Here is a 12,136-nt window from a genome sequence, read left to right as displayed (position 1 = left end):
GGGGGGGGAAATGTGGGTAGATTTGTCTCTGGGAGAAAATGAAGGTGGTCATGGCAAGAACTAGTTTGTGGTCTATCTTACCTTCTGGTCTTGTTTCCACTAAGTGGCTAGGATAAATGGGGAACTGGTGCTGGTGTGATGTACTCAGATTCTAAATTCTAAATGCCCTCCTCGACGTTATTGAAGTCCTACAAATAAATGGGTTGGCAACCCCGTTTCACTTCTAAAAGCCAACGTTACAATGATTGCTGACATCACAGATGCCAGTTGGTAGAGAACCCTGACAATCTGGTACCAGAATCAGCTGGCCCTTTGGGGCACATCATTAAAAACCTGTTTCAAAACATGCACTATTCAATCTCTGCCTTCCCAGCTTTATTGTAGCTCATCTTTTTCCACAGTTCCTTTTATCTAGCTGTGCCCTCACTTTTATTCTCGCCACTCCAAATCTGAGAAAGTTCATAAAGTGTTAACCCGAGTGTGGATTCAGACGAGACAGTAGAGCCCTCTTATATTTAAGAGAGCTTGTACTTCTCCCTATTAACATATTACACCTATATAAAATGCAGTTTCTTCAACCAGGGATTCTCACTGAGTGTAAATGAAGGCTGAATTCCCCAAGTGCCACTGGGCCGAAAGCTGCCTCTTTCCCATTTAAAGCAAATGTCCCGAAGCTGGCCGTCACTGTCTCATGAACGATAGTGGACTAGAGTCCATTTTGCCTGCTGTAGTTGAAGTCGGCTTCATCGAGTTGGGATTCTGTAATGTTTGAGAGTTTCGTGTGTGTCCGCCCAATCTCTTCAAGGGCACAGGCCAGGGAGTCAAGATCACCATCGTGCTGATGACGAGCTTCCCACAGGTTCAAAATGACAGCGGATGGACTACTTTGTGTAGCAAAATAAGATAAATTCCTAGACAGATTTGAAGAAACAAAAAGAATAACAAAAAATGAAAATAGAAATAAAGGAACAAATAAAAATCACTATAAGGGAATTAAAAATGAATTGCAATGGATATTACTACAATAGGAATAGGAGGCTCCACTATGGCAGGTCTGGAGGCACTGAACCTGAAAGCTCAACTGTGGAATGTTGCCAATGACCTTCTTATCTCCCAGGTCCTCAACTCCCTGGACGGGTGTGTGTGTGTGTGAGTGTGTGCGTGCGTGTGTGTTTCCCTCTTGACCACCTGCTTGAAAAAGTTCGTCCATTAACTTACACAATGACATAACTCATTCCTATTTTCCAAAATATCTGACCCCTTTATCTCTTGGTAAACAGAGGACTGTCAAGGTTTTATCTTTGATTTCTTCTTTCCTTCCAAGGTGAGCTCGTATACTAAGTGGAGTAGTTATCAACTCCAAGCAGACAGTGTTTAAATTGTCACCTCCAATCTTACAGGTTAATGTCAGCTAGTTACAGATCTCCAAATGACCTTGAGAGTGCCTGGATTAGCTATCTCTCCACCTCCTCAAACTCAATGCATCAGAAATTGGTATCCTCTCCATGCCTCCGAATTGGGCCCCTTTTAAACTATAACAGGTATCCTGGTAATTACAAATGTCCTTCTAATCTCTCACACCGGGACATTTATTTTTGACTCTTCCCTTTATATTGTTGCTTTCTTTTTGACATACACATCAGCTCACATTTCCTCTACATTCATGCTATGTATATGTAATTGACACTCTATCATTTTTTGCCTGAATCACAGCAAAATCCTTGTAGATCTTTATGCCTGTAAAGTTTCTAATATATCCTGCATTCTATTTTTTCAATGATCAGGTATTACTCTCCTTGTTTTCGATGCCTTCCTCTGTCTGGCCCCACCTAGGTATGGCAATATATATTTTTATTCAATCTTCCTTTGCCCTCTGAGCCATTAATACTGACTTAGGTAATACTTTGCTTCTTGCAATCGATTCTCTCCATTTGGAATACCCACTTCCTGTCTTTACTCTCTGTTTATCAAAATCTTACACCCCTGCAATGCCTGGTTCACTTCTCTACTCTGCTCAAAATGCTTTATTTCTTCTCTGAATTCTGTCACTGTGCTTAAATTTTCATATGAACAAAGTGCTGATATATTTCATGTGAGTTTTGACTACCCAGCATGATTACGGACACCTGAAGAGAGAGGATCATAGCTGATAATCTTCTGATTCTGTAACAGTCCTTATCCTAATATGATGACAGGTGTTTACTCAATATCCATTGTCTGAGTAATTGATTGCTATGAGCTTTTTCCAGGTGACAAGAGATCTCCAGTGAAAATAAATGGTAACCTTTTGGACAATGACTTTGCTATGGTGAAGACTAAGACAACACAAAAGATTAAAGGTCACAGTTTTTCGTAGGCACTTTTACAGCACAGGTAGAAATGTCACCTCTGGAGAAATTTTGATAAGTTGAACAGATTTTTGAGAGTCAACCACGAATTGCCCGTCTTGAGGATGGCACAATTTTCTATCACCACATTCAGCATATAATCACAAAGTGGACTCATGTAGCTAAGAGCACTTGGAAGAGAAGACCAGCTTTTAAGGGCACATTACCATTTACAAGCACCACACACACATCCAGTAATTCCGAGTGAATAAAGGGCTACTCAAAGATCTTAAGGGACTGCTTAAAGCTAGTTGGTTGCCACGTGGCATTATTTTATCAGGGTGCTATATATACTTTCTACTACATCTCTGAATCCTTAATTGAGAAAGGGAGAAGGCCAGCTTAAAACTATTCTCTCTGGTTTCTTCTTCAAATATAGTTATTTCTGCACGAATAGAAATGGCAAACCAAACCCTGTGTGGGTAGTTAAAGGGATCCCAGTTCCTCTTAAGAACTTTGTTTTGAATACTGTCCCTTCTACCTGGTCATGGGCCAGTGTTTGCAGAGAAAGCTGCCATATCTCCAGGTCTGGAAGTAAATTGGTACACCCCTTCCAACATTCAGGCAGAACATGAACTGGAGGACTAGCGGAGAAGAAGGCAAACTGAGAGACTAGGTGTGAGTGAACTCTTGTGCGGGCTTGTGTGACAAACTCTTCCCATGTCCTTTTTGAGACTGATGACCACAAACATACACTTGTTTCCGAAACGGGTAAATTTCTCTCCAATGTTGTTTCAAAAAGAGAAAGAACAGCAAGAACAACAACAAAAGGACAGATTTTTTATCATTCTATTGAGGGCTTATAGTTTGTAGTTTCCCTTGAAAAACAATGGACCAGTGTCCTGTGGGACAGACTAGAATCTTGTGATCCTATCACCCCCAAATTAAGCTTTATTCGATACCAGGGGTTGACCAATGTTTCTGTAAATACCAGATGGTAAATCTTTTTGACTTTAGGGGCCACACATGGTCCCTAAAGCAGCTACCCGACTTTACTATGGTGGTGTGAAAGCAGCCACAGACAATACATATGAATGAGCATGGCTGTGTTGCAATAAAACTTTTTCGAGAGACCCTAAAATGTGAATGTCCTGCAGTTTTCACATATCACACAATATTCCTCTTCTTTTGATTTTAAAAAAAATTTTTTCCTGACCATTTCAAAATCCTGAAACCATTCTAGCTCCTGGGCTATAGGCAAGCAGGTGGTGGGCCAAATTTGGCCGTTAGGCCATAGTGCTGATCCCTGTCCTATGTTTTACACCATAAGCTAGATTTCCAGTAGCTCTTTGAGAGAAGATGGGACTGAAGTTTTTGTTTTGTGCTGCATTTGAAAATAAGCATCCAGAATGCCAAAGTCATTGAAACCACAAGTCACACATCCTGCCTCAAGCACTTTGAGAGCTTTGTGCTCAGTAAATGTTCAGGGACCTTTGACGTTTTAAGACCTGCCAGGAAGACCCGGCTATAAAAATGCAATAATGAAATTTTGGGAGAGGCATGCAGAATGTGTTTTGGAGGTTGGGATAAATCTTTGTCCTAAAACAATATTAAAAATTTCCATGGATCTGTGGTGGGGGTGGGAGTGGGAAGGTGTTCTACCTGCCTAGAGGACGAGGGGCAGAGCTGGAGAAGGACTCCTGCCGGCCATTTTGTTCTCACATGTCCTGATTTGTAGGGTAGGCATTTCCCGGTCTACACCGGGAACAGTTAGTATATAAAAGACCCTAAAGTCCCAATGCAGTAGGCTGTTTCTCAAAGATAGGCGGGTTATTTTAACTATTTACATATGTGCAAACGCACTGTTTTTTTTTTTTTTTTCCGTTTGTTTTGTTTTGAAAGTTGGTATACCATGCATCTATTGGTTTTTTTCCATACTGCCCTTTTGCAATTATTCGGATCCCAGTCTGTGTGACCCATTTGTCTTCATAATGGTGGTACATTTGGACACCAGTAGGTAAATTCACACACAATTCAGGGAATAATATTAATACCAGAGAACAGAGCTCATAGCAACAGTTGGTATTAAGTAATTTTGTGAGTGTCTTTGAAACCAGAATATTTAGCAAAAGTAGTAAAGTGGTAGCCCTGAATTTAGGTGGATGCCTCAAAATAAAACAATGTTTTTACTTTCTCTTTGAAAACTGTTTACAGAAGTGAACGTTTATTATGCTGGTCTCAGATGTTTCCAATTGTTACTTTTTTATGCTCTGAACTTTGGGTGACCTTTTGTGGTAGCCTTTTTGAATTTTGATAGACTGAGGTAATTTTGAAAAAAAATTAAAAAAATTTTTTTTTTGTGGTGTCCTAAAGATGCTGCATACTATGCAGGTGAGATTACTCTCTAAATTTTAGGAATTTACTTTAGAATCTTTCTATGTCTTCAGGTCAGTTCATTTGTCCTAAGCCTTGTAGATTCAATGACTTTATCTTTTCTGTTGTAACTCCCACCGAAAAGAGCAGAGAGAAACTATAAAAAACTCATGCTGAGACAGCCGGATAAGTTTATCCATGTAAGTTCATTGAGTAGTAATGGCTTATGAAATTCAATTTTTTTTTGTTGAGCCTACATGCCTACTATTTACCTGAGTTCCTGGTTGGTGGGGGGCAGTTAGTTTATTACCATGATTAATTTCATCTTTCTAAGACTTTGCTGTTCCCATCCCTTATCCCCAATTAGAATCCCATGCTTTATGTGGAAGCCAGGAGAGAATTAGGAGCATGAATCTATCTTAGCAATTTCACTAGCTAGACACAGGCCGACCCATAGTGATTGATGTATATAGTCAAAAACTGAATTTTTACACAGAATCCCAGTTTTCAAAACACATCTTCAAACTCATGACCATGTTAAACTAATAATGGAAATTAGGTTAAATTTGAGGATTTCTGGAAATAGTGACTCGTGCCTTCTGTTTTCTTCTTTTGGGGAAGATTTAAGGGCCCCTGCTAAAATTCTGCCCTCCAATGTCTTTATATACTATTATAACTTGGGCTAGTTTTTTGAAAAGGAAAAGTGGCTAGGCATCCACTTGGTATGAATTTAGAGAATAAATAAAAGTACTTGAAAGCAGCATTCAAATGTAAATGTCTTTGGGAATAGTAACCTCTAAATCTTCAATCAGTTAGCAAAGAGATAACAGTAATAGAGGGAGGTGAGGGTCTGAGGCTCAATCTTAGCCCTGGGGAAACGCACTGAAGGGCAAACTGTACTGATGCTGGGGTTGGCCTGGCTCGGTGTTCTTCTGTCTGTGTGTGGCCCTTTCATTCTGAACTGCAGATGACAAACTTTCAGTTTCTCAGAATCCTGCTACCATGGGGCCGATCTACCTATCTGCAAGCTGTAAGCTCTTCTTGTGAATGGATTTCCTACTGAAATATAGTTGGGGACCACATTAGAGCTGCTGCCACTTAATGTCTTTAGCACAGAAGACATCTCATACCAGGTGCATGCCGTAAATGCATTCAGAATTTAGGATTTCACCCAACACCTTTTTAAGCAGAAGGGGGCAAATGCACCTGTAACAAGAGGGCACCAAATATGTTTATATTCTACAAACTTGCCATTTACATCTAAGTCAACTGAAGGTTTTTAGCTTTTAAAAAGCCTATTTTAAAAATATCGGGGTGCCTGGATGGCTCAGTCAGTTAAATGCCCAACTCTTGGTTTCGGCTCAGGTCATGATCTCATGGTTCATGGGTTCGGGCCCCACGTTGGGTTCTCTGCTGATGGTATGGAGCCTGCTTGGGATTCTCTCTCTCTCCCTTTCCACCCCTGCAACTCCCCCCTGCCCCGCACTCGCTTGCTCACTCTCTCTCAAAAGAAATAAACTTAAAAAAAAAAAAAAAACCTTTAAAAATAAATCTATCTTCTTTCCAAGTGGGCTTGTAGTACAAAAAGTGAAAACTAAGTTAAGCTGCCTATAATAAATTGGGAGCCATCATTACAGGAACAGCGTAGAATCCTACTGCTAGTGACAAGGAGGGAATTGGAACACAGTCCTAATGAAAAAATATTAATAACAATGCTATCATCCTAATTGTCTCATTTAATGAAAGCCTCTTATGTGACCAAAACCAACCCTCCATATGGTTCTTTCAATGCAAATAGCAAAGCCATTCACACTGAACAGCAGTAATTGGGCACCACACAAGCATTTGTCTCATCTATCAAGCTCTCATCCCCAAACTTCAGCCTCAGTGGGTACTCAACAAACAGCAAAGCAGCTTTCAGGATAAAGCAGGTGGGTGTTTCCTTTTCCAAGAATAAGTAAAAGATGGACGCCATGATGAAACCTCTGTCTATTGCCCCCTGTGCCTTCAAAAAAAAGGGAAATTGTCATGGGAAACCCACGAGGACAGGATACAGGCAATTAAAACCAACAAACCAACATGCTGAGTTCCACTCTGTCTTGCCCTCAGGCTGGTGCATCAATTCTTTTAGGGCCATTAATCTGATGATGAAATTCTGAAATTCCTCTTGGGGTTTCCTTCTGCCAGTTCTGTTACCTGGTTCTTGAATGGGGAATGGCAAGGATCTTTCTTCCCTTCTTTGCCAAACATTTAAAGACCTGGAGCTCTCGGGGCCACCAGTGAGCTGCCCAACGAGAATCAGGGCAGTTGCAGACCCTGGTTTTGATTCTCCAGTTTCATTCCTGACAGGATGAAATTGTCTATGACAGTGTGTCATGTTTGGAAGTGAAAGGCCATGAAAACTACCAAATCAAATTTCTAGTTTTCTTTACATTGGGATATATCAAGGAAAAATGGGTCTCATTTAAACTGATTTTCCGCACTCGATAACCCTGAGCCATTTTAAGCATCCTGAGGGTGAAGGAGAATGACCACCATTTGTTTCGAGAGGAAAGACCACTGCGCTAATGCCGGATGAGGGAAGAGTGAAATATTTACACTTCTCTCTTTATGGTAATACTCAATATGTGTTTCGATGACGCCTCACAAATCATTGAAAAGAAACAGTTAATCCCTAAAGGATACTCTAATGAATTGGGTTAAAATTCTTTGTAGAATTTAATTTTCTCAAATGATGAAAACATCATCTTCAGGCATACTGATGCTGCCAAGCTTTTTCAGTGCTGTTTGAGACCGCTCTTATGAACTGGATTATTGAGGCTATAAAGGGGCCTTGGCATGGTCATCTTTTCTGAAAACTCTATTAGCATAAAGCAGGAGAGCCTATTCCTTCAGGGCACCAGCACAAACTCGCCACTTGCCTAAGAAGGAATGCAATGCCCTTATCACCAACCCCTGGGGCTAGAGGGAGCATGGCTTTGGTTCTCTGGGAGGGACCCGAGAAGCTTCTTTTCCATATTGCCTTTAGGATGAACACCTGCCACTTATAAACCATATACAGCTTATTCATGGCTACACTGGTCCCAGGTTGTCTGCTTCAGCTTCATATTAGTGGGTATCTTCATGAGTCATTGACCTCCGTGGAATGAAGCCCAAACATCCACCACTTTGCTGTGTTGGGTCCTTCTGGCTTCACTGTAAGGGCTATTCACATTTCAGACCCTGCAGAAGTCTCCTGGGCCAGAATCAGAAAAATCTGATTTGGCTCACCATCTCTTGCCTCCAAGGACCTGTGTAATGCTATCCCCCTATATATTCACTTTCCTTGGAAGAGTCCTACAGGTGATTTTTTTGGAAATGACAGCCTCACATCCATTTATTTTCATTATTTAAAAATTTTTTTTTGAGAGAGAGAGCATGCACACAAGGGAGGGGCAGAGGGACACAGAGAATCTCAGGCTCCATGCTCAGTGCAGAACCTGATGCTGGGCTCGATCTCATGACCGTGAGACCATAACCTGAGTGGGTCTCAAGAGGTGGGTACTTAACCGACTGAGCCACCCAGGCGCCCCTCACATCCATTTTTATTACTCGAAGGTCACGATGTGTTTGCTGGCCTCTAGCCTGCAGAACCAAGAAAGCTGAGTTTGGTTTCATCAAGGTAAATCCCAAACCACAGGAATGAGAACATCTAGTCTCAGTGGTCACTGCGTGGCCATCCTCAGTGGCCTGCCTGTGAAGCAGGCATCCCATATGGATTTTGTTCTCTTCTCCCCTCACCCCAAATGGCAGCTGGCACTGTGACCGTTCTACTTGTAGTGAATTCTCGACAGTTATTTCAAGATAGATTAGGAAGCTGCTTTGCGACCTTCGTCTGTCCTTTTTCACTGCCCTCTGGCCATTTCACTGTTTCTGTGCGTCCAATTAAACGAGTGGACAGAGGAATAAAAGGAGATGACCTCAATATAAGAAGATTCTGTTTCTCATTAGATGTCCTGGTGGAAAAACTAGTTATACAGCACTGCTTATCAGCCATGAGGTTTGAGGAATTTCATTTGCTCACAATTGCTACACCGTCACCCATGAACGTCAACATTCCAGATGAACTATTCTAACCTCTGCATGAGAAATATGTTTTAGTTGACCCTTGAGAAATGTGGGGAGTTGGTCGCCCCCCCCCACAGTCGAAAATCCAGTATAACTTTTGACTCCCCTAAAACTCAACTACCAATAGCCTATGGTAGACGAGAAGCCTTACTGATAACATATAAACAGTGAGTTAACACATACTTTGAATGTTAACGTTCATTAGATTATTCTTATAATGAAGTCAGCTAGAGAAAAGAAAACGTTATTAAGAAAATCCTAAGGAAGAGAAAATACATTCATAGCGCTAGACTGTATTTACTGAAAAAAATCCTATATAAGCAGGCCTGCGCAGTTCAAGGGTTCAACTGTGTTGTTCAAGATTCAGCTGTGTACTACTATGAAAAACCGTTAATAAGGTGTAATTATGTGCTTCTCTCCATCTTGGCACCCTTTCTTCCATCTCGCCTGCCTCCCCTCCGCTCACACTCTCGTGTCTCCTGCACTTTATCCAGCATCTGTTCCCATAGCAACATGGTCAAGCTGGCTATGTTTTCACAAGAGTTTCTGGAATATGAAAATCATGAGGCCTTAAAGACGAATGATCTAATGGTAGAATTTCAGCTACTGCGGCAGAGCTGAGGGAAAAGACAGGAATCCTCCCTCACATCAGCCGTGCAAACTGTCTTCCTTTGAGACCCATTCTTATTCCTGTCAAGTCTGTTCATTAGGAAGGAAGTTTTTGAGGTCAAGTATGGTTAGTATCCGATGAAGAAGTTCATGTCCTTCATTCAAGGAAGGATTACTGAGTTTCCCCTAAGTAGAGAGTATGGTCTTGGTGGGTTTAACTGTAACTTATAAAAAAAAAAAAAAAAAAAAAAAAAAAGTGTCGTTACAGGGGTATCTGGGTGGCTCAGTCAGTTGAGCATCTGATTTTGGTTCAGGTCATGATGTCATGGTTCGTGGGTTTGAGCCCCACGCAGAGCCTGCTTCGGATTCTCTGTCTCCCTCTCCCTCTCTCTCTGCCCCTCCCCCACTTGTGTATGCTCTTGCTCACTGTCTAATATTTTTAAAAAAAATTTTTAAAAAGCGTTGTGACAATACAAAGTGCTACTGAAGTTTAGACACAGGAGGATACTTCTGGCTGAAGCAGCTAGTTTCCGTTCCTAATCTGTTCGGCATCTGTTCAGCGATTCTGCCCACCGTCTACTTCCTTTCCTGTGACCAATTCTCCATTTCGCCACGCTACCCACCTAGCAATCCCAGGGGGCCAAGAGCCCTGAAGCACAGGGTTACTGCAGCTGAACGTAGAGAACAAATGTGCCACCTCAGCTTTGAAATGCAGCGAGTATGGACCCTGAGTAATCGTCAAAGTTTGCTCACAGAATCTGTAATTGCAACTTTTATCTCTGACATTCTTTGCTCGGCGGTGTGGCTTATTTAGCGTGATCCGTATGCCAGGCAAGTCGCAAGGCCACCTGTGTTGCTGCCTCATAGCACACACTACTGACATTTCTCCCATTCTCGGCGATTGCTAAGCCTTTCGCTTTATATTCCCAGTCTTCCCCCCCCACCCCCCATTCAGATCAAAGTAGAAACTTGTTTGGCAAAAAAGCAGATTATCATCAGTGACATTTGCATTTTAGCAAAAGGAGGGTACAAGAGCATTTTCACTGGCAATAAAATAAAAGCGAATGTCTCCCTCCCCTCCCTTTGAAAACTTTTCTTTCATGATTTGAGGGCGACTGCTTTGCTAGCTTTTCGATACTTCTGGAAGTTGAAAGGAGGGGGAGAGTCAGGTAAAAAGTGCTGTCACAAGATCAAGGACGGTGAATTCTCGAACAGAAAGTCTGTGTGCTATGGGACAGCTCTCAGTAATACTGGCACATATTGACAATGTCAGATTTTTGTGTTTTAACACACATTAATGATCAGTTCCATGCTATATTGTTTGCAACCCTAAGAGAGGCCAGTGACTTGGGATTATGCAGCAGGAAGTTGTGACAAATGACATCTGAAAATCCCGTTCCTCTCTGTCACGTAGATTTCTTCCCATGTAGGAGGAGATATATTTTTTGGTATAATAATGAAAACCTAAAAGGAACTTGACAATTTCTGCAAAGTGAGAATGAGCTAATAACATGGTACAAGGTGATTTTCAGTAGTCTTTTCTTTATTCTGCTTCTGTGAATATGTTGGTGGCCTTTCTGCTGGAACCAACCAGTCTGCAGAAAAAGATTCTATGCTGTGTCTGCCCCCTCACGCTCCCCTCAAACTTGGTTGCTGAGCTGACGGAGCTGAGAAGCCTCATCTCCAGGTGTCACTCTGACTGAAGCGACAGGATCCTGTAGAAGTTTTACTAAATGAGAGCAGATTTACTTAAATAAGAGGTGAGCAAACTCCGTTAGGTTGCCTGTTTTTATAAATGAAGTTCGTTAGACAAGTCGGCCTAGCTGTGATGCACGTATTTTCTCTGGCTGATTCTCACTGCAGAAGCAGAGTCAAATGGTGCTGAGTAATTACAACAGACCCTATATGGCCTAAACTATTTGCTCTCTGGTTTTTTAACAGAATACAATTTTGCTGATTCTCAATTTAAACCATTCTCGTTCCATAGTTAGACTACTTTTGGAAGGTTAAGCTTGAGGGTAAAGAGGTAGGCAGGACATGCCATTCACTGAAGTTGAATATATTCACCAAAGAAGATGTAAAGACAGTAAATTGTATCGACCCATGCCATCCTAATTTGCTATTAGTGAAAACTGCAAAAAGTGACACTGATTGAAAACCAACCTTTTCTGGTCACCGTGTTAGAAACTTTCCATAAAGTAGGTTATTTGTATTCCTTATGTCAAGGAAATTTATTTTTTTAATGTTTATTTATTTTTGAGAGAGAGAGCGAGACAGAGTGGGAGCGGGGAAGGGTCAGAGAGAGGGAGACACAGAATCCGAAACAGGCTCCAGGCTCTGAGCGGTCAGCACGGAGCCTGACGCGGGGCTCGAACTCACGGACCGCGAGATCATGACCTGAGCTGAAGTCGGACGCCCAACTGACTGAGCCACCCAGGCACCCCTATGTCAAGGAAATTTAGGCTTTCCTGGAGAAGGGCTCTTAGGGCAAACCCAAAGCAAGGAAACAGGCACACCAAGCATTCACATTGGATGATGCTGGACACCGGAGGGACAGTGTGCCCCTGTGCGGCCACTTCTTGCTCATTAGAGCCCAGACACAAAAGGTTGTTTACCTCAGTCTCCCATTTTGAAATGCATTTTCCCTACTGTGGAAGGGCCCAGACTGATGACTTTGGGGCACTCCCTGTACCTCTCGTAGGTATCCTATAAGTGGAGAA

At 41.9% G+C, this 12,136-nt stretch overlaps 1 protein-coding gene across 1 annotated transcript in view; it reads right to left on the bottom strand.

Moving 5' to 3' along the window:
- Positions 1 to 348: 348 nt before the first annotated feature.
- The window catches only part of UNC5D (unc-5 netrin receptor D), a 274,282-nt gene continuing 262,494 nt past the window's right edge, over positions 349 to 12,136 (bottom strand). Inside the window, exon 19 of the mRNA XM_049630074.1 lies at positions 349 to 911. Within this exon, the coding sequence (XP_049486031.1) occupies positions 707 to 911 (205 nt within the window). The 3' untranslated portion in view covers positions 349 to 706. The remainder of the gene's footprint in view (positions 912 to 12,136) is intronic.

Source organism: Panthera uncia, chromosome B1 (genome assembly GCF_023721935.1).
Source record: "Panthera uncia isolate 11264 chromosome B1, Puncia_PCG_1.0, whole genome shotgun sequence".
Lineage (NCBI taxonomy): Eukaryota > Metazoa > Chordata > Mammalia > Carnivora > Felidae > Panthera > Panthera uncia.
This window is presented reverse-complemented; position numbering and strand designations above follow the sequence as displayed.